Source organism: Podarcis bocagei, assembly GCF_964188305.1.
Source record: "Podarcis bocagei genome assembly, chromosome: 1".
Taxonomy (NCBI): domain Eukaryota; kingdom Metazoa; phylum Chordata; class Lepidosauria; order Squamata; family Lacertidae; genus Podarcis; species Podarcis bocagei.
Genome location: NC_138125.1, coordinates 73,720,808 through 73,745,909, shown reverse-complemented (window position 1 = coordinate 73,745,909; position 25,102 = coordinate 73,720,808). Strand labels below are relative to the sequence as shown.

At 39.9% G+C, this 25,102-nt stretch overlaps 2 protein-coding genes across 31 annotated transcripts in view; one reads left to right on the top strand and one right to left on the bottom strand.

The window, feature by feature from the left end:
* Positions 1–15,096, top strand: part of SOX6 (SRY-box transcription factor 6) — a 449,606-nt gene extending 434,510 nt beyond the window's left edge. For 13 of the 14 annotated variants that reach the window (XM_081204706.1, XM_081204709.1, XM_081204708.1 and 10 more), the window contains 3 exons: positions 6,030–6,263; positions 9,788–10,004; positions 14,334–15,096. In XM_081204706.1, coding sequence (XP_081060832.1) covers positions 6,030–6,263; positions 9,788–10,004; positions 14,334–14,637 — 755 coding nt within the window. In that variant the 3' untranslated portion in view covers positions 14,638–15,096. The remainder of the gene's footprint in view (positions 1–6,029; positions 6,264–9,787; positions 10,005–14,333) is intronic. The other variant, XM_081204702.1, reaches the window with a different exon arrangement.
* Positions 1–25,102, bottom strand: part of LOC308592869 (uncharacterized protein) — a 125,040-nt gene that overhangs the window by 62,062 nt on the left and 37,876 nt on the right. For 2 of the 17 annotated variants that reach the window (XR_014010637.1, XR_014010639.1), the window contains one exon: positions 10,398–10,495. The exons of the other annotated variants lie outside the window; for them this stretch is intronic. The gene's annotated coding sequence lies outside the window, so the exon portion shown is untranslated. The remainder of the gene's footprint in view (positions 1–10,397; positions 10,496–25,102) is intronic. 17 annotated transcript variants of the gene reach the window in all.

Here is a 25,102-nt window from a genome sequence, read left to right as displayed (position 1 = left end):
AAAGCGGCTAACATTCTCCTTTCCCTTCCTCCCCCACAACAAACACTCTGTGAGGTGAGTGGGGCGGAGAGACTTCTAAGAAGTGTGACTGACCCAAGGTCACCCAGCAGCTGCATGTGGAGGAGCGGAGACACGAACCCGGTTCCCCAGATTACGTGACTACCGCTCTTAACCACTACACCACACTGGCTCTCCAATATGCCAGCAAATTTGGAAAACTCAGCAGTGGCCAGAGGATTGGAGAAGATCAGTCTACATCCCAATCCCAAAGAAGGGCAGTGCCAAAGAATGCTCCAACTACCACACAATTGCACTCATTTCACACGCTAGCAAGGTTATGCTTAAAATTCTACAAGGCAGGCTTACGCAGTATGTGGACCGAGAACTCCCAGAAGTGCAAGTTGGATTTTGAAGGGGCAGAGGAACCAGAGACCAAATTGCAAACATGCGCTGGATTATGGAGAAAGCTAGAGAGTCCCAGAAAGACATCAACTTCTACTTCATTGACTATGCAAAAGCCTTTGACTGCGTCGACCACAGCAAACTATGGCAAGTTCTTACAGAAATGGGAGTGCCTGATCACCTCATCTGTCTCCCAAGAAATCTCTATGTGGGACAAGAAGCTACAGTTAGAACTGGGTATGGAACAACTGATTGGTTCAAAATTGGCAAAGGAGTACGGCAAGGCTGTCTCCCTGCTTATTTAACATATGCAGAATTCATCATGCGAAAGGCTGGGCTGGATGAATCCCAAGCCAGAATTAAGATTGCCGAAGAAATATCAGCAACCTCAGATATGCAGATGACACAACCTTGATGGCAGAAAACGAGGAGGAATTAAAGAGCCTTTTAATGAGGGTGAAAGAGGAGAGCACAAAATATGGTTTGAAGCTCAACATCAAAAAAATGAAGATCATGGCCACTGGTCCCATCACCCCCTGGCAAATAGAAGGGGAAGAAATGGAGGCAGTGAGAGATTTTACTTTCTTGGGCTCCATGATTACTGCAGATGGTGACAGCAGTCACGAAATTAAAAGACGCCTGCTTCTTGGGAGAAAAGCAATGACAAACCTAGACAGCATCTTAAAAAGCAGAGACATTACCTTGCCGACAAAGGTCCATATAGTCAAAGCTATGGTTTTCCCAGTAGTGATGTATGGAAGTGAGAGCTGGACCATAAAGAAGGCTGATCGCTGAAGAATTGATGCTTTTGAATTATGGTGCTGGAGGAGACTCTTGAGAGTCCCATGGACTGCAAGAAGATCAAACCTATCCATTCTGAAGGAAATCAGCCCTAAGTGCTCACTAGAAGGACATATCCTGAAGCTGAGGCTCCAATACTTTGGCCACCTCATGAGAAGAGAAGACTTCCTAGAAAAGACCCTGATGTTGGGAAAGACTGAGGGCACAAGGAGAAGGGGACGACAGAGGATGAGCTGGTGCGACAGTGTTCTTGAAGCTACGAACATGAGTTTGACCAAGCTGTGGGAGGCAGTGGAAGACAGGAGTACCTGGCATGCTCTGGTCCATGGGAACACGAAGAGTCGGACACAACTAAATGACTAAACAATTCTAGGCTGCATTAACAGAAGTATAGTGTCCAGATCAAGGGAACTAATAGTTCCACTTTATTCTGCCTTGGTCAAACCACACCTGGAATACTTTGTCCAGTTTTGGGTGCCACAATTTAAGAAGGATGTTGACAAGCTGGAACGTGTGCAGAGGAGGGCAACCAAGATTATCAAGGGTCTCGAATCCATGCCTTACAAGGAACACTTGAAGGAGCTAGGTATGTTTAGCCTGAAAAAGAGAAGACTGAGAGGGAGATATATTAGCCATCTTCAAATATCTTAAGGGCTGTCACATGGAAGAGGCAACAAGCTTGTTGTCTCCTGCTCTGGAGGGTAGGACTTGAAGGCTTCAAGTTACAAGAAAAGAGATTCCGACTAAACATACAGAAAAAACTTTCTGACAGTGGAAAGTTCTCCCTGGGGAGGTTGTGGACTCTCCTTCCTTGGGGGTTTTAAAGCAGAGGTTGGATGGCCATCTGTCATGGATGCCTTAGCTAAGATTTTGCATTGCACGGGGTTGGCCAAGATGGCCTTCAGGGTCCCTTTCTACTCTACAATTCTATGATGAATCTTTTCCCACCCATCTTTTTCTGTGTTTTAAAGATAATACTATTCTTGCTATTAATACATTTGTGCTGCTTGTTCTTAAAAACCACCAAGCTGGTCTACAGTAAAATAATAACAATGAATATATGAAATATTCACAAAATAGTAGAAACAGCAATTAAAATAAACCATAACATTCAGCAGACAGAAAAAAAACCAATCAAATGCTGGGATGCCTGAACATATAAAAAGGTTCTTTGCCTGGCACGGAAACAACTTAAAAGTCTGTGCCAGGTGAGCTTCCTTGCGATGGGCATTCCACAGATGAGGCACAATTGAAAAGCCCTCTTCTCAGTCACTACCAGCCTAACTTCAGGTGGAGAGAAAGAGAAAGAGAGCGAGTGCATGCAAAGCATCAGAGAATGACTGGTAAGTTTGGATAGGCTTCTGTAGTAAATGGCGTTTCTTCAAGTACATGGGTTAAAAGCCTGTTAGAGCTTTGTAGGTAATCCACAGCACTTAGACTTGAGCCCAGAAAGAGACCGGTGGCCAACAGGCTGCCAGCAAAGCTCTCTAAGTTACAGCACTGGTACCTTGCCCCCCTTTCATAGGCCCATTTGCAGACTGCAAAATTGTGGAGAGCTGGCATTTTTATTATTCATTTTGGATAGCAAGGAAATGGGTTTTTTAAAGTAATTTTCAGGATGTGGCATTTACTGGGGGAAACTTCTTTCTTTCACAATGCAGATTTGCTTCTACAATTGAAAATTTGCTAGATTTTTTCCTTGCCCTTAAAGACTTGCAAAAGGAGATCATGTGCTCCAAGCACGTGACTCATATAACAACTCACAATATTAGTGACTTGCCAAATGCATTTTGTACTAATTGAACTTTACAATAATTCAAAGGCCCTTGTGCTTGGTAGTTAAGGACCCACTTAAATCCTTGTGCGCGCACACACACACACATATCCATTACAAGGAAACACAGCTACAGGTGTAGAAGGTCACAGGTATATCAGCTGTACATACCGGTACTTGAAATTTAATTATTCAGCCGTTCTTATTAAAAATATAAAAGTAAAAGTAAAAGTGCACCAGCATTTCTGTGGCTTCATAACCATAAAGTAACAAAAAACATATTAAGAGGACAATCCTCATTAGAACTGCGATATTTTGAAATAAACTATGCTAAGCTCAGTCTAAAACCTACTGAACCTTGTAGCAAGACTCCAGTTTGACCCTATTGATTTTGGATTAGGTGCCAAGTACACTTCAATCTACTTGGTTTTATGATGGAGATGCTGCAGTAATAGTTACAGCTAGTAAATGCTGAACAGCCATGGCAGAGTAGTTAAACTTAGACCACTATTAAAGTACTTTTACATGTGACATTCACAGCAGACCTGTCATCTTTTATCTGCGTGCAATTGCAGAACTGGTGTCAGTTCTAAAGTAATGATATTGAGGGCTTCATAAATTACCCTGGTGATGCTCAGGAGAAGACAGTGTCACATCTAAATAAGTGTTTTGCTTCCAGGGTAATGTATGTCTTCATCTGGCCCAGCAGTCAGCATATTGCCCTATGTTGATGGATATTGTCAGCTTGAAGCTCTACTACATTTCACTGCACAATAAACATGGCTGTCAACACCCTATAAAGTGAAATCAATTTATCCTGTATGGTCAGTGCATTTTAAATGAAATTAATGTACTGTGGGCATAGTGGCAAAAAGGTAGCGTATTAGTTATGCACCCTCTGTCTTAAGAATTTATCCATAAAAATGAATTGCCTACACAAAACAACAAAAATAATTATTGTACACCTTAACGTACAGGGGCTTTTTTTACACCAATTTAGCAGAGTTAGGATTCTACATAATTTAAAATATAGATTCAGATCTTGAGCTGATGTAAATCATCTGTCCACTGTGAAGTAAACAGCGCTTTACTGATTTATAGCAGTTTAGATTTCATCAAGCTTTGTCATTTCATAGGCATTGAGGATTTGTAATATATGTATTTGAATTGGAGGGGAGAGATCTGAAATACCGTTGTATGTGAGGGATATGCTTTGTTGTTTTGACAAACATCAAATTTAAAAATTATTCATGCCATTTTTTTAGTGGGCAAATGTAGCCAGCTTTCAAAAGCATATCAAGAATGATTCCAAATATTTCAATTGAGGATCACAAAGCCACCAGCCTCAGAGCTTGGATGCATGCCTTAGCTCCAGTTATTACATGTACCTATCATGTAAACCTGCATGAATTCTTTGGCTACATGTGATAGGTACTTGATGAAAAGCATACTAGGCTCCATCTGTAGAAGACCTTGATGTCCACTATAGTGGAAAACAATTGAGTTCATGTTGTATCATAAGCTTGATCAGACAGCTTGAAGCACAAGTACTGGTGTTAATTCTTTGAACTTGGAACACCTCAAAGACATTTATTCAGTGAAGGATACCTGAATTAAGAATTGCATCCGGCTTGACAAAATAGGCTTCTGTGCACTATAGTTTTAGTTATTCAAATATCCTGGGTGACTTTAAAACCATTTGGGCAAAGACTAATTTACATGAACTACACATGGAAAAATAAGATAGGAGAGCTGGTCATTTTTATTATGGGCATATTAAAACATGGCTTTGCCCTACTTCCCATACATTTAACAGTTTGTTATTTTCTTTCCTGTTAAGAGGTATATCTGAGGCAGGAGTGAGGCATCTTTTTCAGATCAAGAATCAGTGCTTTTTTCCCTAGAAGAAAAGCATTGCCAAGAGCTACATTCTCTTCTGGGCAACTTTTCCAGGGTGACATACCACTAGTGGGCAGGACCAGTGCTTTTTATCTAAAAAAAAAATGTTTAGGGGTACTCTCATTTTCCTACTCATATTGAAATACTGCCCCTCAATGAGGCCAAACCTAGATTCATAAAATGTTTAGGGGTATACATACCCGCAAAAGAAAAGCACCGGGCAGGGTGAGAGGTAAAAGTGGATAGACCAACGAAGACACATTTATCATTGTACCATAGACCAGTTCTTAACACATTCACATGCTTCATTTTATTGTCCACCTAGACAAGCAAGAGGCATTATCAAAATAATAATAATAGTAATTTATTATTTATACCCCGCCCATCTGGCTGGGTTTCCCCAGGCACTCTGGGCGGCTTCCAAAAGAATATTAAAATACTATGATACATCAAACATCAAAAGCTTCCCTAAACAGGGCTGCCTTCAGATGTCTTCTAAAAGTCTGGTAGTTGTTGTTCTCTTTGACATCTGGTGGGAGGGCGTTCCACAGGGAGGGCGCCACTACCGAGAAGGCCCTCTGCCTGGTTCCCTGTAACTTGGCTTCTCGCAGTGAGGGAACTGCCAGAAGGCCCTCGGTGCTGGACCTCAGTGTCCGGGTAGAACGATGGAGGTGGAGACGCTCCTTCAGGTATACTGGATCGAGGCCGTTTAGGGCTTTAAAGGTCAGCACCAACACTTTGAATTGTGCTCGGAAACGTACTGGGAGCCAATTACACATTCCATCCGGGCAAAACACTGGAGTACAAAGTATGGCCAGTGATCTGGGGAAAGTTCTAAGAACTAGGCAGAGAGGCCTGGCAGGCCACATTTGGTCCAAGGACCTCAGGGTTCCCCACACTTGATCTAGGGCATAGAAATTAAAGGCTCAAAATTTAATATGTCTTTGAAGTTTCTCACTGGGTCCTACAAGAATGAATAATGAATAGCATGAATGAACTCAAATAAATGAATTCGTAAGTGCTTTGTGTCATAGATCTGAAAGCAGAAAGCGAGAACTTGAAATGGACAGGGCATCATAGGTGGCAGCCCCACCATCCAGACAATGTAATAATATTTGCATCCATCTTGTTTCTTCCTGCTCTGATATTACAGGAAGTAAAGCAATGAATGGCTCTGCAGCTAAACTACAGCAGTATTATTGTTGGCCAACAGGAGGTGCCACTGTGGCTGAAGCTCGAGTCTACAGGGACGCCCGGGGCCGAAGTAGCAGTGAGCCACATATCAAACGACCAATGAACGCTTTCATGGTTTGGGCAAAAGATGAACGCAGAAAAATCCTTCAGGCTTTTCCTGACATGCACAACTCCAATATTAGCAAAATCCTTGGTAAGTACAAAACCATTAATAATAGCACAATCAAAACTGGTTAATTGCTTTGCAATTTTATATGCAGATTATGAATGGTGAGAGGGAATAATTTCTTAGAATTGTTGATTGAATCAAGTTACTGAACTCCAGAACACTGCAAATGTGGGAGGGAACACTAGCAGTTAGATGTGGAACAGCAAACAACTCCTATATGTCCTTTGCTGTTAGAATGTTTTGCCTTTCCATAGGAGAGTTGCTATGTTCATTGTCCTCTGATTAATTAAAAACTACACTGATTAATTTAAAACTAAGGCTGCAAGTTTATGCACACTTGCAGGAAGTAAGTCCCATTGAACTCAATGGAGCTTAGTTCTGAGCAGATATACCGGTATATATATATAGGATTGCACAGAGAGGTACTCAAGCTTAAGACTACTACAGAAATTTATGAAGATGAGATTTATTTAAATAAAAAACACTGGATTTCTATACGAGTTAAAGAACTCAGTTTATACATGGACTATGCCAGTATTATCTTGCAAGCCTTTATTAGAATTCATGGTGTATTAGGAAATTCTGCAAGACAAAGTTGGTAACTTTGTTATGTAGGGAAAATGTCTAACCTCATGCAAATATAAGTCTTCATGGCAGGGAGTAAAATAGTCAATACGTTTAATAGAATTTAAATGTTCATTAGGTTCTCATTGAACTAATTGTAAAAAAATAAATAAACAAAAGTGTATTGAGAAAGAAAGCTTAACGTCAAGTTTATTTTAATTCTCTAGAAACGTAAAATTTAGCCAGCGCTCAGGCTTTGTCTCGCACTAATAAAACTGTTGATTTTTCAAAGAATTGGAGGCCCCAAAAGAGGAATTAAAAACATATATGAGAATGAGGGAAAAAATTAAACTGATATTTGTCTATAAATGTAACTCAGACAGAGAACAGTAACGATCAGGTCTCACCTGCAATACTTTGTGCATTATCTTGCAACGTAACAAAGCTATTTCTCTTACTTGCTTTTTTCCCCTTTCAGAGGTAAAAAATATATATCTAGAAATAAATATAACTCTGTTCTTAAACTTTCAGTGTTTTACATAGAAGCTCTCATATTTGTCTACTATTTTAGTAAGTTATATGAATAGCCTCTCAGTTTTGTATAAAACCTGCACTGTTCCAGTCTTGGCAACTCTATGGAATCTATATTATTTGTGTGTATTCTTTGACAAACACCCCCCCCCCCATTACAAGTATAGTAACAGTATTCATTAAAATGTAAACATTCAGTATAAATATTTCAGAAGTGCCAGCAATCGTATGTTTTTTAAAGAGGGGTAAAACCTGCCAGGACTTCCCCTGCTACTACCACACACACACACACACACACACACACACACACACACACAGAGAGAGACAAAGAGAGAGAGAGAGAGAGAGAGAGAGAGAGAGAGAGAGAGAGAGTCAATTTACATATAATATCGCCGCACATTTTCCAGGACGATGACAAAAAAGAAGCCTGAAATATTAGAACTGACAACAGAGTATTGCTGACTCTGGATAATATTTATACAACTTTTCCATTTGTTGATGTATAAAAGCTCGTGGTAAAAGAATAGCTTCCACCCACGTTTACCACAGCTGTAATCATTTTAACCATCTGAAAGCTCCTTTTTAATCCCCCCCCCAACACAAACCACCCTTCTTTCTTCACTGTTTAGGTAGCTCTCTATAAACAATACAACAGACCTGAATACTTTTCTTCTTTCTATGTAAACTGTTATATATATTTTTGTCTTTTATTAGTGCAGTTTGTGCTGAATGTTTATATTAATTAAAGTAGTGAAGAGCATTGCGAATGTACTTTCCACTTTCTTTCAAATACAGCTAAGTGTATGTATTGCATCTGGCTGGATAATTATAATGTTTAATAGGATTTGCAAGGGTCAAGGAGCTGATAATAAACTAAAGTTATAGTAAAGGGCATCAAAATTAAGGACACTAAGATGGTTAGAGGGTCATTTCCAGTTTTGTGAATAAGCTAGTTTTGCTAAATTTCAGGTCATGGTTTCATTATAATGAATTTACAAGCTAAATTCTTGCTGGGGAATTATGCATGAGCAAGGTAAAAAAAAAATTTAAGATCAGTAGAAAGGTTATGACGAAACACAATTCTAGTAATATAACTGAGATTCAAGGATCCACTTTCAGGGTGCCCAAGAGCTTGAGTGTGTCCAGTGGGATTTTTGCCAGTTTTTTCTTTTTAAGCCACAGACTTATCATATCTCAAACTGCTGTTTAAAGTTCCTTTTGTTTCAAAATCAGTTTGCCATATGGTGTTTGAGAAAGGCACAGAATCCATTGGGATTATGCTAGTAATTCAGTTTTTTTTTAAAAGATCAGGTAGTGTTTCTTAATGAAATAACTACCAATGTATACATGAATCAATGATTTTTGTTCAAATAATAGGTGAAGAACTCGCTATAGTTTCAAATACACAATCCTGGATTGTTTGAAAGAGTGAACAAAAAAAATACAAAAAACACTGAAACCTTAATGTGAATGGGGCCAGTTCTCCAACAGTACACTCACAAACGTTTTTCAAGCAAAATCTCTTTATAGAATATTAGTGAAATGTCTGAAGACTAAGAATACTGCAGAACTAAGCACACCACTCACTCTAAAAGTAGATTTCAAATTGTGAGTCGAGGACCCACCGCCCACTTAGAGATAAGTAAGAACAAGGACACAAGTATTTTAGGTTAATGGGCTAAAGAAGGCCACAAGTTTATTGGTTACAGCATGTGAGTGGTATTGGCTAAAGCATTGGATCAAACAATCTATACATGACTCCACCCCCCACAGCGAGGAGTCATTCGAGAGTTGACAACCAGTGGGAGGAGCTTGTTGATGCAAATACAACTGAAAGCTTCCCCTGATGTCACCGGGGGTCGTGTCATGGCCCTATCCACCAGCAGGGCATCTGACAGGATCCACGACCGCCGGATTCCTTTAACGGAATACCCAACAAGGGGAGGGGTACGTGATGGCCACAACCTGCCCTCCAACACACCACACTTATTCCAATGCTTAACAGCCAATACCTGAAAAGTTGTGATGATTTGCTACGAGGTAGGCGAAAAACCAAAAGGCTGGTGCCAATTTGCCAAATGGATAAAAATTCCTACCAGGCCCCCTGGGCAACCAAGGCAACCAACCAAAGTCCATAGCAAGGTCAAAAGCATAGATATGACCTAAAGGGAGGGTGGGCGGGTGACCCGATGAATTCAGGAAGCGGCCGTTCAAATGTGACTAAACCCCGCCTCCAAGCCAGCCCAATTAACCTAATAACTGACGCAGGGGGCCAAATACGGGAACCGGCTCCCGCTCACAACTCCTCGCCTCTAGTAGGAGGAGAGGCTTTCTTAATGTCAACTGAGATGGCTTGCTTGATGCATTGAAAGGTGAACTGTGGCAGAAAGGAGCGTTAAGTGGAATTATCCGACAAATAAACTTAGAGCTCACTAATATCTTTTTCTGTGCAGGCTCCCGCTGGAAATCTATGTCAAACCAAGAGAAACAACCTTACTATGAAGAGCAAGCACGGCTAAGTAAAATCCACCTAGAGAAGTATCCTAATTACAAATATAAGCCCAGACCAAAACGCACCTGCATTGTCGACGGCAAGAAACTGCGTATTGGAGAATATAAACAACTGATGAGATCTCGAAGGCAGGAGATGAGACAATTTTTTACTGTAGGGTAGGTGGAAGGTTTACGTGTCAAATCCAGCAGTTGCTATATAGTTTTACTTCCTGTGAGATTGGGACTCTTGTTTAAGATTCACTTATTAATCATAGCCCGTGACCCGAATATTTAAACTCTTTTTAGTTTATTGTGGTTCCCTGTCTTTGACAGCCATCTGGTAACCTACCCACAAGTCTCCTACAAATCCATTAGCTGGGAACTATTGGCTTTTTCTTTGCTTTTAAACAGGTATCAACCCCTCCCCCCCCCGACCTTCTCCCTAAAGCTGATAAAGCAAAATAGAGTGAAAATGTCCTTGGAAAAAGTGTAAAACAAACCCCTTCCCTTTAAATTTATTCCATTACCAACTTTTACAAGTAGTTTGCTGCTGCTGAAGCTGGGACTTACTGCAGCAAAGTTAAATCTTCCCCTTACAAAGAAGGATGTCCATTATTAACATTTCCTGGAATCCAGACTCAGTACACGCACATCATTTTCTCTTTTGCCTGTGGAGTGAGGGCAGAAGCAGTAGCGGCCATATGAGTAGTCAATTACTGAACAGAAGCACCAACATGACACTGGAAATTCATTTAATAGTTGTAATACACCATTAAAATGAGTAAAGAATATACAATTATCCCCCACCCCAACTTTTCCACATTGCAGCCTTTTCTCCCATAGCCCCATGCAAATCTAGGATGTCCACTGTTTGCATATGGAGTGAAAAAGGGCTGCAATCTGCTTAAGCTTTGAGTCTCTGGGTATGCAGCTGGGGGCAAGTATGACATACTCCTCATGTATTTTTCAGTTTGTAGCACCATGTTTTTGACTCTGCTGTATTCAGCACTGTCTTTGAATTTCTCGGGCTGCAGGGTGGGCGGATCTAACATCTGAGTCCCAGGAATGAAACCATATATATGCATTCAATATATGCATTCAATGAATCTCTTATGTGTCATCTTGGACTTTTAAGCAGCATGCAGTGCTGTGATATATCTTCAGTCTCAGGCCAGACATTCACTAGAACAATTGTCACTCAATAGGTTTATCTCTGCCAGTGCCTTATAAACACACAAACAAAATTGCTGGATGCTTGGTGCCACACACGGGGGTTTCTGGCAATTTAAGAAAGCAGCTTCTCTTGCCAGCCCTTCTAAATTCACAATGTTCTGTTCAGTCCTCTAATCATAATACTATTCTTTTCTTGTGGGTTTCGCAACCAGATAATTGACCTTGACTGCTTGGTTCTGTGCCTTGTTTCTGGCTTGGCATGCAAGACACACGTTGCAGTCAATTATTTTGTGGTATAGCCTGCAGCAGTGCGGGTTTCTGCCCAAATCAGTTTTTGATATCCATAAATATGATGAGGGTTAGATATCTTGAAATATGATGAGGCAATAGGCCTATGTACCTTATCCTGAAACATAGTTGGCTGACTTTAGGCAGCCAAGAAACTATTTGGGAATTGAGTTTCAGATATTCAACCCATCAGCCACACACCCTCTTTTACTTAAGGGCATTGCTACTGTAGCCAGATTATCCAGTGAAAGAGTAAAGCTTATTGAGGGTGAAGAAGGGAATAAGAATGGTTCTGACTAGTGCAGGACAAGGGCAGCAGTGCTTGCACATGGAAATGTATATGTGTGCATGTGTGATGATCTGGTATAAGAAGGTGAGGCTTTCTGCAGTTAAAGGAGCTAGTACACAAGAACTGAAAGGTAAACGGATCTGATAGGAAATGATGTGGGAGAGGCAAGGAAGTTGAGTAAGAGCTGGATAAGTGAACATCCAGATTTATGAATCACCATTCTGCACATCTTTTCGCATCATATACCAGTGTTTGAAAAGCATGTTCCAGTGGCAACTTCCTGCTCTCTTAATCAGCCACCACCCAACTATGGCATTTGACCTGGAACTTCTAGACCCGATGAATCAAATTCATTGTGATTTGCCCTGGCCCAGTCCAGGAAAGGCATGCTTTCTAGCTGGTGCTTCATGAGTAGAGATGGGCTGAGCAGCTCAGACATAGCCTGGGAGTTGTGCCCAACAATGTCATTGCATAAATGGGAAAGTTTTCAATTCTGCAACAGAACTTCCCCTCTCTCCCAAATCTACTTTGGGGGTTCTCCTCCAAAACAGACTCAGGGGTGCGTGTTCAGGAGGCACACAGGGTGATGGGAGGAAGGAGAGAGTTTTCTTTACAAAGTCATTATGTGCGCACAAGGACTTTGCTGGATTCAGTAGACTTTCCTCCCGGAGGTGCCCACCCTAAAGCTCATTCACATTGGTGGGCGGGGCAGGTAGAGCCCTGCTCCCTGTGTGAGGGGCTCTTGAGATTTTTCATTTTGTATTTTTTAAGATACTGGGGAAAACTGTATTATTTGTATCTTAAAAGCCTTCCCAATATTAATGCTCACAAAAAATGCACACGTGTTCTAAATGCTTTTGAACTACTATTTTGAATTAGGCAATAAAACCACACCACTGTGTCAGAAATATATGCAGTAAGCACTTTTATGAGATCTGATGTTAATGTTATTCTATTTGGCTTCTATGTTTCAAGGGATGTAGCATGTGAGAGATTTTCTCAAATGCAGCTGAATTAAGACTCAGTAATTGTGTGCTGTTCCCTAATCCCAATTACTATTTCCAAATTAAACATTTAAGTGGTTTTGTTAAAAAAAAAAAGACAGCTATGAATATCACCCCCCCACACACCCCATGGATCACTTATATGGTGCTTAGACAAACCTGAAATACTGTGTAGGCAATTTCCCCCCTGTACTGTACTGTACTGTACTGTACTAGGAAACTACCCTGCACGTATTCCAGTGTGTTATATGCCAGCAATGCCCTTCTCCTGTTTGCACAGGATAAGTGGTTCATTTCTTGCAAGAGAATAAATAGATATAAATCCAATATTGAAAACAGCAGCATTCACAAACCACCAAGAGAACATTTCTGTCTCTCAGCACTCTACTGCTAACTAATGCCAGTTACCATACCTCAACGAAAAGGCTCCTGTGTGAAACTATAGAACTAGAATTTATTCACAAACTCATTTTGATTGTGATGAGGGTGTATTAATCATGTCTCTCCACTGTAATATTGGCTGTTTCAATTGTCTTGTTTTAATGATAGTTACTTTTATACATTTTGTAAGTTTTTAACATATTGTCAGGCATGTAGAAAGGCTTGACTTTATTGCTTTGGGAAGCAGTATAGAAATAATCGTCAGTTTTTATTCAGTGCTTTGAAGGTTTCCATTTGGAGAGGAAATTTATTATAAATAACTTCTAATCAATAAAATATATACTTAATTATTATCCAGCTTTTTGTTTATTGTTAATTATACAGTGGTACCCCGCAAGACGAACACCTCGGAAGACGAAAAACTCGCTAGACGAAGGAGTTTTTCGTTTTCTTAGCCGCTTCGCAAGACGCATTTCCCTATGGGCTTGCTTCGCAAAACGAAGCTTGCCCCGCAAGCTCCGGGGATAGTGGGGAAGCGCAGCGCGTCTTCCCCACTGTCCCCGGACCTCTTTTGAAGCAAGGGGCGGCGGGGAGAAGATCCCTTCTCCCCGTTGCCAGCCCCGCAATCTCTGGGGACAGAGGGGAAGGCGCGTGCGCCTTCCCTTCTCTCCCCGGACCCGTTTGAACCAAGGGGTGGCAACGGGGAGAAGCGATCTTCTCCCCTCCGCCCCTTGCTTCAAAAGAGGGGACAGAGGGGAAGGCGTGCGGTGCTTCCCCTCTGTCCCCGGACGGTCTCCATAGGAACACATTGATTTTCAATGCATTCCTATGGGAAACCGTGCTTCGCAAGAAGAAAAACTCGCAAGAAGAAAAAACTTGCGGAACGAATTAATTTCATCTTGCGAGGCATCACTGTAATGTGCAAGGAAGCATGTCCTCAATGAAATCAGTATGATTCAGTGTTTTAGGGTTGGGACACAAGAGTCAGAAGCATGGAAGACACTACCAAAATCACTTCCCACAAGATGTAATGCCGGCCACCAACTTGGGGGACTTTAAAAGATTAGACAAATTCAAGGAGCATATTAGGTATTAGTGGTTATATTAACTCCACTGCAAAGGCATTATGCATCTGGCTATCAGTTGCTGGGAAGCACAAGTTGGGAGAGTGTTGTTGCGCTCAGGTCCTGCTTAAAGACTTGGTGTAGGCATCTAGTTGTACCACTGTGAGAACAGCATGCAGGATTAGATGGGCCTTTAGCCTGAACCAGCAGTCTGAAAGGTGACTGCTGCACCTTCTGTCAAAATGACAGACACTCACTTCTTATACAAACTCAAGGAAATCTTTCCCATGTTTGTCTTTTCCTGCAGGCAACAGCCTCAGATTCCAATCACCACAGGGACGGGTGTGGTCTATCCTGGTGCTATTACTATGGCAACTACTACACCATCGCCTCAGATGACATCTGATTGCTCCAGCACCTCGGCTAGCCCTGAGCCCAGCATCCCTGTCATTCAGAGCACTTACAGCATGAAGACGGACAGCGGGAGCCTTGCTGGAAACGAAATGATTAATGGGGAAGACGAGATGGAAATGTATGAGGACTTTGAGGATGACCCCAAATCAGACTATAGCAGTGAAAATGAAGCCCATGAGGCTGTCACTGCCAACTGAGGATGTCTGCTGAATTAAAGTACTCTGACTTTTTTTTTTTTTGAACAAAAAGTTCTTAAATGAGCCTGCATGCATGTGTGGCTCCTACAGTTACATCTGCAGAATGGTCTTAAATGTTTCTTAATGTGTGACACAGATTGTTCCCTAATTTTCATGAACTTTTTTTAAAATTTAGGTGAAGACATTAAGTATCAGACATTGGGACTTGAAAACTTATACAAATCAATAGCTGTCTTACAAGTCTTTCCTTTTATGTCTATTTTTTTTTTCTCCTCCTGGATGCTGAGAAAAAGGTTTTAAGTTACTGTTTTAAATGGGGGTTTTACATTCTCACTCAGGTATGCTGTGCCAGCCTACAGGTTGTGAATGTGTTTTTATTCTGAATTATTTTAGAAAACAAAAACGAAACAAAAAAAGTGCAAATTTCCTATCATGAAACAGAACAAGTCCTCATGTGCATCAGTGTGTCTTTGCTCATCTTTTTTAAACAAGGTCTCTAAATTCCATTTTTTTTCTCCACATGTATAGCTGACCTTCTGATGTGCCAAACTTTCATAACTTTTTAATCTTAACATTTAAAAAAGTCTTAAGGGAGACACTGTAAAGTCTTAGACAATCCTTTGGCATCTTAAAATATCTATATAACTTTTTTAAAAAGCCTCATTTTTCCAGAAAATGGTAAAGTACTCAGGAATCTGGAGACAGGATATTCTTAAAATAGTGAACATGATTTCCACAGTGCACTTGCCCAATTGCTTCTGCCTCTTGATGTACCATCAGTATAAAATATTACGTAAGCACAAAAGAGCGATCACCAGCTACAGACAGGCCTGTCTTAAGAATGTACGGCCAACTCCAAATCCTTTCACTGCCCCTTTGCTTTTAACCCTTACATTCAGTCTTAACTACATTTTATCTTAACAATGTATTCATTCCAGAATGTCAGGGGTCCACATACTGAAAAAAAGAAGAAGAAATTTTAAAGTACTGTTGCGTTTGCATTATTTTCAGTTTGTTGTTGACTTCTTTATAAAATGCCCCTTTCCCCCTAAAAACCTGTGGTTTTCTTAAAATAGCAGGAAACTTAATACTGAAAGGTAACTATATGCTTAAATGGGAGATCATGTTTATATGTGTCAAAAACATTTGGGAAAACACTATGATACAAAGGGATGCAGATGCTTTCAGTATTTGCGTAGTATGCATGTGCTATGTGTCTGTTTTATACTTTTAGGCCAGGAGCCAAAGAAGCACCCAGTTAGTTCCATAAAGCATCAGGGCTTGTGTTTTCTGAACCAAAATTCACCACCTCTTCGTATGAACCAAATTTGAAACTGAGAGAAGTTGTTTTAGAATCAATTTGTGATGTGACATTGTTATCATGGTGGTTCAAAGGGGAGAAAGTAACAAAAATCCAACTGGGTCTGCATAAGCCCTGAAGCTCCCCTACAGCAGTTCTAAATTATCCCTTTCAGGTTCTCTTTACTTTGCATAGTATACAACATCTCACCTAGTCTTTCTCATGACTTTCTGAATTAAAAGCTGTCATAGTTTCGAATACTGTACTACATGTTGCCATATCAATAGCCAACCTAAAGGATCCATTTACTATACCCATCTATGATTTTTATACAGGAAAAGCCACACAAATCTTACTATCTCATATAAACTGTGTCAAATGCTAGTTTCACAAAACTAAAAAGAGTTCCAAGCTCATCCTATTATTTTGTCATTCACTGACATGGTTTTACTATACATTTGTAGATTTCATATTGTTGCACAAATACATACCTAACATGCAGAAAACTATTTAGAGGGCTCCAAGTCTTGCCTGACAAACAAGACAAAAAAATAGCTATTTCCCAAGCATAGTATCAATATCAGATCAATATTTGCGAAGTTCTCTCAAGCCTTCAGGTCAAAGATGCTGTAGAAATTATAATTATTTATTTCATTTCTGATATATAATTTTGTTAAATATATAAAGAAGCAAGGGGAGGTGGGAACAAAACATTCCCAAGTTAATAATCTAGGTCTTAATGGAAGTCAGTTTGCCCCCAGATTTTGAATTTGATCAATTTTATGCCCCATGGTCAAGGCCAGAGTCTACTGTTTCAGCTACTTATTCTCCTCATCAGTACTTTCTACTGAAAACTACACCATCTCATAAATATGTATGTTTAGAATCAGGCCACTAATATTGAATCAGGCTCTTTCTGAAAATTTTGTTTACTTCATTATATCTTTAATATACTCCAGAAATATGGCAATTTTATAGGGACAAAATATGATGTGGAAGCCACGCTTCCATTACATCTGTGTGGTGACCGCTCCAGGAACTGAACTAGTTGTGTGCAATTTTCTCTATGCCAGCAAAAACTCAACATGAATGGTCTGTGGTGTTGGACACACAGATATCATTTGCTAATCCAGCTGGAGCACTACCATGCAAATGCAATTTAAGCAGCCTATTCCATGCTGCATATTAATTCTGTGAAGCAGGGTTGTGTTGAGAGTTCCACTTTGTGTAAAGATACCATGTTTAAGGCTGGAAGAGTAGCCTCATCTCTTACTAGCTTTGCTCAGGGGAAAGAGTGCCAGGATTTCTAAAAACATTTCTGCACCTTCTTTGATAGCCAAACCTGCATGTAATAAATGTGTGGGCATGAACCTATTGTTCTGAAAACATGGATTGCAACCCAAACTACAACCTTGCTTATGGAGCAGGGGGTTGGACTGAATGACCCTCAGGATCCCTTCCAACTCTATGACTAGGGCAGATGGGGTTCTTTCCCTTTCCATAGCCAGCAATGTCTAGCATCTAGCTTACATACAATTAGATTTTTCATTATATTGTGATCATTATATATATTTTTCACTTCCTTGACTTCAAAGGCTTTTCATTAATAGAACCAACATAATGGCCATGGCTTACAATGCGTGAGCAAATCATTTGTACTTTGCTCCCCCCTGCTAGCACTGAGGGAAAACAAACCATAATCTCTGGCCCGAAACAGAAGCCTTTTTTGGCATTAAGCAGTATATAAATTTAATCATCAATGTTCCTTTGCTTGTGCGGCTGAATTACAGATTTTGTTTTGTTGTGCTTGGAACAAACCAAGAAGTGAAGCCAGTTTGTTGTTGGCTTTCCTATCATGGTTTATTTTATTTTATTTTGAGCTTGGATGTTATTCTAAGGCAGAGATAGTCAGTTTTCCCCATGCAGCACTAGACAGGAGGAAGCCCAGCATGGTTCATTTGTGTACAGTAAACCATGGTTTATGGCTTACCATGACATACAAACATAACCAATATCAGTGCAGAGTGTTGGCATGCTATCATACAACCTTGCACGGCTAGTAAAGAAAACTAATGCCTTGACAGCTTTCAGAAGCAACTGCTGGAGGTAGTCAGCTTTTGCAGTATTAAAATAGACAATTTAACCCAGACAAGCAAATAGGGACTGCTATGTTTACAAGATCAAATACTATTCTGACATATAATACTCTCATCAAGCTTTGGCAGCCATTTTTAAATCCAAAATAAACTTATCTTTCTTTACTATTTATTTGAAAAGTGTTCCCATGTCTACAGCTGAAGCAATAAAACTGTTCTAGCCGAGATGTTAAAAGCACTTGCTGTGTCATTAGCTGGTGAGCGTCCTCTTTACCTAATTAAGGTACTAAAAGAAAATCATTTCTTATTAAAATTGTTTGGAAATTTGAAGTGTTCTAATACATGTAGTTTGGAGCGGAGGTACTCATTTTCCCTAAAGAATGACTATTTATTAATTTTCTACAGGTTTCTCCTGTTATAAATCTCTCTCCACCCTACAATTCATTTCTTTTCTCTGAATTTCTTCATGGTTTTTTTGTTGCATAGGTAGAATGCTGTATTGCTAACATTGTATTTTCTGTAATTATTTTTGCACAAAGGCAAACATTTAGTTTAGTGGGTTAATTTCTTTTTATAAATTTTATTACCATGCCAAAATAATATTCTGCAGGCTGGCGGAGAACAAAGGACTGTTCTTTAGGACTGAAACTTGATTTTGCTCATAGTACAAAAACACACACTCACAGATGTTATTTCGTAAGTGTTATAAGCACTGGATATAAATGGTATTTTTTATCACTTCTAACTAATGTGAAACTGTTGTACAAAAACGACATGAACAAAAGTCATCTGTTTCGACTCGTGTGGGCCTGCCTCACAGTTGCCGGATTTGAGTCATTTTTATGTCTTTGTTATTTCATTTATTTATGCAAAATTCTTATATGTATGAATACTTTGTTTTAGCTCCAGCCCTGCATCTGTGTTGATGCTCCAAAACTTAAAGGTGCATTCTTGACAATGAATGGCTCTTCATGAATCAGAGGGTAGAAAGCTACTTTGTTGGTCAGTTTGGGTAAAAAAAATATGTATTTGACTCTGAATAGTGCAGAAACAGTGTATTATATTTATTAGCCAAAATTGGCTCTAAAGTGTCAGTAGAAAATCAAGGAAGGACAATCATATGGAAACAAACATTTATCCCCATTCTTAATTGGAGCTCAAAACAAAGTTTTTGATTAGTCACCATCTCATCTTCGTTTTTTCTTAAAGTGTAAATATAACATAGGAAATAGAATTTTATTTTTTGTTCATGGATACCTAGTGAAGTATAAGTTATGTATTTACTTTGTTCTGTATCAGTGTACATTGGTCCATATTAAATGCTGACAAATCACTGTACCTCATGTAGATGCTGAATTTACACCTGCAGTGCGAGAGCAGTGTTGTGGACCTGTAGCAAGGATGGCAAGTCGCCTCACTTGTGCCCTCCTTCAAATTGGAATCCTGTATTTCATAAACACTTAACCTTTCAAACTATTTCACCTGCTTATAGAACAGGGGTGAGGAACCCCTGTGGTCCCTCAAAATTTTGCCAGACTACAACTCCCATGAGCCCCAGCCCTGATGGGAGTTGGATTGCAGTCTCCAGAGGGTCAGAGGTTGCCCACCCCTGCTATGGAATAACAATCCTCATTGTCTTCACTCTCTGGTAGTAGCATCATAGTTATTGGGACTAATAAAATACTAGTCAGAGAGATACAGCCTAATAGTCTGCTCTTCAGGATTGCTGCATCAGCAAATTAGTACATAGGATGTGGAATGTCTATTCCTCTTGGGCAGCACTACAGCCTATTACTTCAGCCAAGTGAAAGGATGTAAATGACATTTACATTCCCATTTAAATAAATGGGGCAAGTTAGTTATAACTGACAAGTCCCACTGAATTTAATAAATGAAACATAACTTTCTCTTGATTGGAGCCATGATGTGACACTGTTGTTGCAGGCTGAAGCAACAGCTAATTCTCTGACACTTTTGCCAATGCAGTTCTATAAAATTCCTCAGAAGTAAATGAAATAGTATAATTCATCACTGGATGGCTTATCTCCTCAAAATATACCACCCAGATATATTTCATTCCCTCCTCCCATGTAATTAGAGTTACTGTAAAAAGCAACTGGCTTAAGAACTGGTTTACTTAAGTGCCAGATTTCTAGTTTAGTTTGGGCTCAATTTGCTTCATAATTTGCAGCTTGATTCCAAGTGAATCTGATGGAAGTTCTTAGATTTTGTCTGAAAGCAACCAATGTGAATAGCAAAAAATGTGTCAATGTGAATGACAAACTAAGTAAATAAATACAGACATGAACAAATGATGCTCTGGAAGGCCTTTGTAAGCGATGCCAGTTAACACTAAACCGCTTCGGATCTGTGTTTGGTGTGGAATAATATCGGCATGTTTGAAAAAGTAAATAGTTAAATTGACTTGATATTTAACCAATACAAACTAAAGTCTTAATAAAACACAATGCCACAGGGTTTATGTTTATAGAGAGGAAAATAGCTCTGATCAAAGGGCCCATTTCTAAGAAAATAAGTTGTAGCCTTAAACATCTATCCTAATGCTGTGGACAGCAGCTCTCTAGGGGAACAGGCAGTCTTCTGCCTTTCCTGCTAACTGACACTTTTTAACTGGAGATGCTAGGGTTTGAACCTGGGACCTTATACATGCAATACATGTGCTTTGTCACTGAGCTGAACCCTCTCCCACGTAAATGTATGAGGGTACCCAGATATGTAGTTTGGGGGAAGCTGTGGGATTGCCAACTGATCCAGAATCAGTGTGCAAGAGGCAGCGTAAAGAGGGGGATGCTATTACAACAGGGGAACAACTCGATAGGTGGGTGCATGTTATGTAAAGCAGTAACTTGAGAACAGTGATTGTTTAAACGACTGTGTAAATGAAACAATGATTGTGTAAATGCAAGCATCCCCTAATACAAAGTTAAAGCATGATATCCTACTGTACCTAATGTTGCTCTTCGTCTTATTAAAACCTGACATTTTTTTCTACTTCACTGAAAATAACTTCCCAGTAAGAAAACGCTCCAACGCTCCAATTCAGGAAAGCACTTAATGCTGGAATCTTCAAGCCACACATTCTGGAGTAGTCCCAATGGAAGCCCATGGTGCTACTTTAGAGAAGGTGGTATGAAGATCTTAGCCTCAGGCACCAGTTTAGCGTAAAGCAACCGAGCCATTCTACCGAAGTCCAAAAGAGTTAGGTATATGTTTAAAGCTGAGCAGAATTATATGTGTCTATATGAACTGGATCTTCAGTACCAACAACTGCTCTAGAATGCAGCTGGTAGAATGTAATAATAGAGTATTTCATATTTTCAATTTTAAAAAAATAGTCTCAGATCCTAGACGTTTGCATGTGTGTTTAAAGACTGAAGTTGGCACTTAAGCATGTCCTGTTTAAAGACTAACATGTGACCTCATTTGATTTTCTTTTACAAAAGGCACTTACTCTTTTTCTCAAACTCTTACTTTCCGCCTCCTCCCCCACTGCCCCCCCCCAATTTCCTTTTATTATCAACCATTCTTCTTTGCAGTTCTTGGACAACATGTTTGATATACTGTAATGCCACAGTTCCATGTTAGAATGCAAAACAAAAAATATTTACCTAAGTGGGTTGGTATCTTTTTTCTTTATGTCCAGATTTATGCTATTAGACTACATACCTTCCCTCTGAATAACTTGTCCAAGATTTAAGTTTTAAGAGCTGACAAAATGATACTCTGAGATAGTTCACTCATTGTTTTCAAAGAGGAGGGTGGGTCCGGGGCATATGTGTGAAAGGAAAACGTTTCCAATTGGTATTTATGGCAATATGAAAGTTATAAAGCAGCTTAGTGACACAGTTTGCTTTATAACTTCTGCTTTCTTCAAAAACCACAAGTGAGGTCCTTGGTGCTCTCAAAAAAGTTTGGGGAATGTGCAAATATTTAACTGTTTCTATGCTGCACATTGCAGACCTGCTCGTGTGCATTCTCCGTATTGTCTTCCTTTGTCATTTGTGTTTTGCTTTCTCAAAAGCACAGGGTTGTTTTTCCTGCCCCCGCCTCCCTTGTACCCTTCATCAGCCTGTAGCAAATTTCCGAATGTTTTAGTATTTCTGTTCCTTCATTATTGTATTTGCCATGTACAAATGTTTTATTACGTTAAGACAAGCTTATAAGCTGTTACTACATAACTTATCTTACTGTAACTCTTTTCTTTCCTGACATTGTAATTTGTTTGTGATGTATATTGTGAGATTGTATTCTATGTTAATTTAATCAGCACAATTCACTGACATGCTGGACTGACATGCTAGCTGCTGTTTCAAAGTGTAAAGTTTTTGTGTAGAGTTGTTGGGGGACAACTGAGACTCCCTTTGTCAAGGTACTATGCTTTGGTTCCTATAGCAACACTGTGGGTGTGGCTCTTATGATGCTAGGGCTGCTGATTCTACACCCACAAGCATTTTTTTTTTTTTTACTGGCAAATTTTCCGTGTAGAAATTCTATATACAGTGCAGGTACCTATCTGGGCCCAGGGCTGGTAATTATTTGGGCATGTAGAGAAAAAACAAACAAACCCTAGTGTCTATTGCTGCTTTGAATATGTTTTAAAAGTCTGAAAATGTAAATAGTTTATCAAAATAAATCTTGTACAGTCCAGTGTAAAGTTTTTAAATGAACTTAAAAGGTTGCCATTACATCTCTCTCACACTCTCCTCTTGAAGCAGTTTAAAAAGAAAAGAAAAAAGTTTGCTAAGGATGTTGATTTTTTTAAAGTATCTGTGCTCTTAATTTAAGCGGGGGGGAACGAATCATTCTTAGCTTTGCTTCATAGCATAAACCGATTTCTTGGATTTTGTTGTGCAGTATTGACGTGAGGTAAATTAAATATTAAATAATTTTTCAGTGGTACTTTTAAGAGTCTTCTCCTCTCCTCAGAAATTAATGGAAAAGACAAAACTGAAAAAAGACTGTCTTTATATCGTATATTCTGGTGTATGTTGGCACCTTACCATATTTGAGGGGATTTTTTTCCTTTTTCCTTCCTTCCTTCCTTTCTTTTTTTTTTTTGCACAAGGTGCTTTCCTGATATGTTAAACATGTCATCATTGGGTGATACCATATGCCATGATAAGGGGTTCTGACCCCTCAGGGGAGTGTCTATAAGACTGCCTATTTATGCTCATTTACCTCAAGACTGTCCTCTCTACCCTTAATCTATTCACCATCACTCCATCTTTTGTACTGCTGTTGACACTTACAGATTAAAGATAAATTTTGTTTTATGATATGTGTGTGGCTTTTTCTGTGCAGCCTATTCTGTTCTTTCTATACGTAACAGTCCGCTTCAGATCCCAAGGAGCTGCTCGCGAGAAAAGGCCCTGCAGATCAAGTGACCAATTCCTTCTGAGCAGGCTCACCTCCCTCCGTGCTCATTGTCAGTCTACTTATTGCTTTCTCATGTCACATCAGCAGTTTGGTTTTTGAACTTTGGCTCGCTAAGCTCAAGTCGTAGTGTGTGATGTGTAAGCAGGAAAGGCTTGTAAAGTAACCCTATATGAGATGGGTATTTCAAAATTACCAAGTAGGAATGGAACAGAATAAAAGTTATCTCTTTGTTACCCCCTTCATTTTCATTTCTCTTACAGCCTCACTAGACAAACTAACTGAACCAGAAAATATGAGCACAGTAACACCATATTGCCTTTGGCCCAAACAGTATAACCCCTATATAATATTTTTATTAGCAGTTCTTTGTGTCCTCATGGGAAAACAATGAAGTACATTCAGGTGTCCCATAATAATAGTAGACAATTCTGACAGCAGATTTTAGCCCACTTCCTCCAGTTATTTTTTTTAGGACCAAGTGTAGGAGGGACAATCATGATGATTGTCTAAAATGATATAGCAGAACTGACACACCTACTTAAATAAAAAGCCCAAGGTCAAAACACCGTTATTACATGGTTAATTGCTATCCTTTATTTATTTAAATTATTTATACCAGTTTTTCATCATCAAAGATGCCCCCAAAGCAGCTTGCAACCATTTGATCAACCATATTTTAAGCAACTGCTAACATCCAAACTAAAAAGCTCAAAACCATGAAGGCATCAGAAAAATAATAACTACTCCATTCTCAAAAGAAAAACTGCATGCAGTAGCAAGGCAAAGCAAACCAAAAATAGGCAAAGCAGCACCATACTTGGAAACCAAGCAAACACAGGAATACTAAATCACTTTCATCAAATGCTTTATAAAAGAGGGGGGGGGGCGGGGAGAGAGAGCAAGAGAGCAAATGGCTTGTTCCATGGGGCAGGTTCACATGCTTATCATTTTAAAAAATGTAAGGGATCTCTTTCCCTTGCTCTCTACTTTTTAACTGAAAAGATCTTCTAATTGATTTCAGGGACTATCAAGTTTAGAGGAATTTCCCACTGCTTGTAGGTAAGGTTTTCAGTGAATCTTGCCTAATGAGTTTGGGATTCATGTCTCATCTTGAAAGTCCAATGGGGAAAATAGCTAAGCAAATTGCCACTATGATTAGCACAACAGCTCACCCTCTGATGATTTAATTTAGTGCTAGTGCTGGGCGGTACCTTGTTTTCAACATCATGATATATCAGCAGCTAAATACCGGTATATGGCCCAGCCCTACACGGTGAGTGAGCCCCAATGCCTCTCAGGCTCACATGCGAGCCAAGGAGCATCAGGGCTTCGCTGATCTGCTCAGCTGGGGGGTGGAAGAGGCCTTCTGTCGCCACCCCCCAGCTGAATAACTCCAACACCTCAGAAGGCATCCTGCCCCCCAGCTGAGGAAGCCCCACTGCTTCTCCGGCTTGCATGCAAGCCAGAGAAGCATCAGAGGCAGGGGAGTGGGAGTACTTTAATGGAGCCCTCACCTCACCACTGGCTCTCACTAGCCAGCAGCAGGTTGAGGACTCTCTTAACTGCTCGATTGAGGGGAGTGGCAATCACACACCCCTCAGCAGAGCAGTTTCACGGAGCCCCCACCCCACCACTGGCTTGTGCGCTCCTCAGCCAAGCAGTTTAAAGAAGC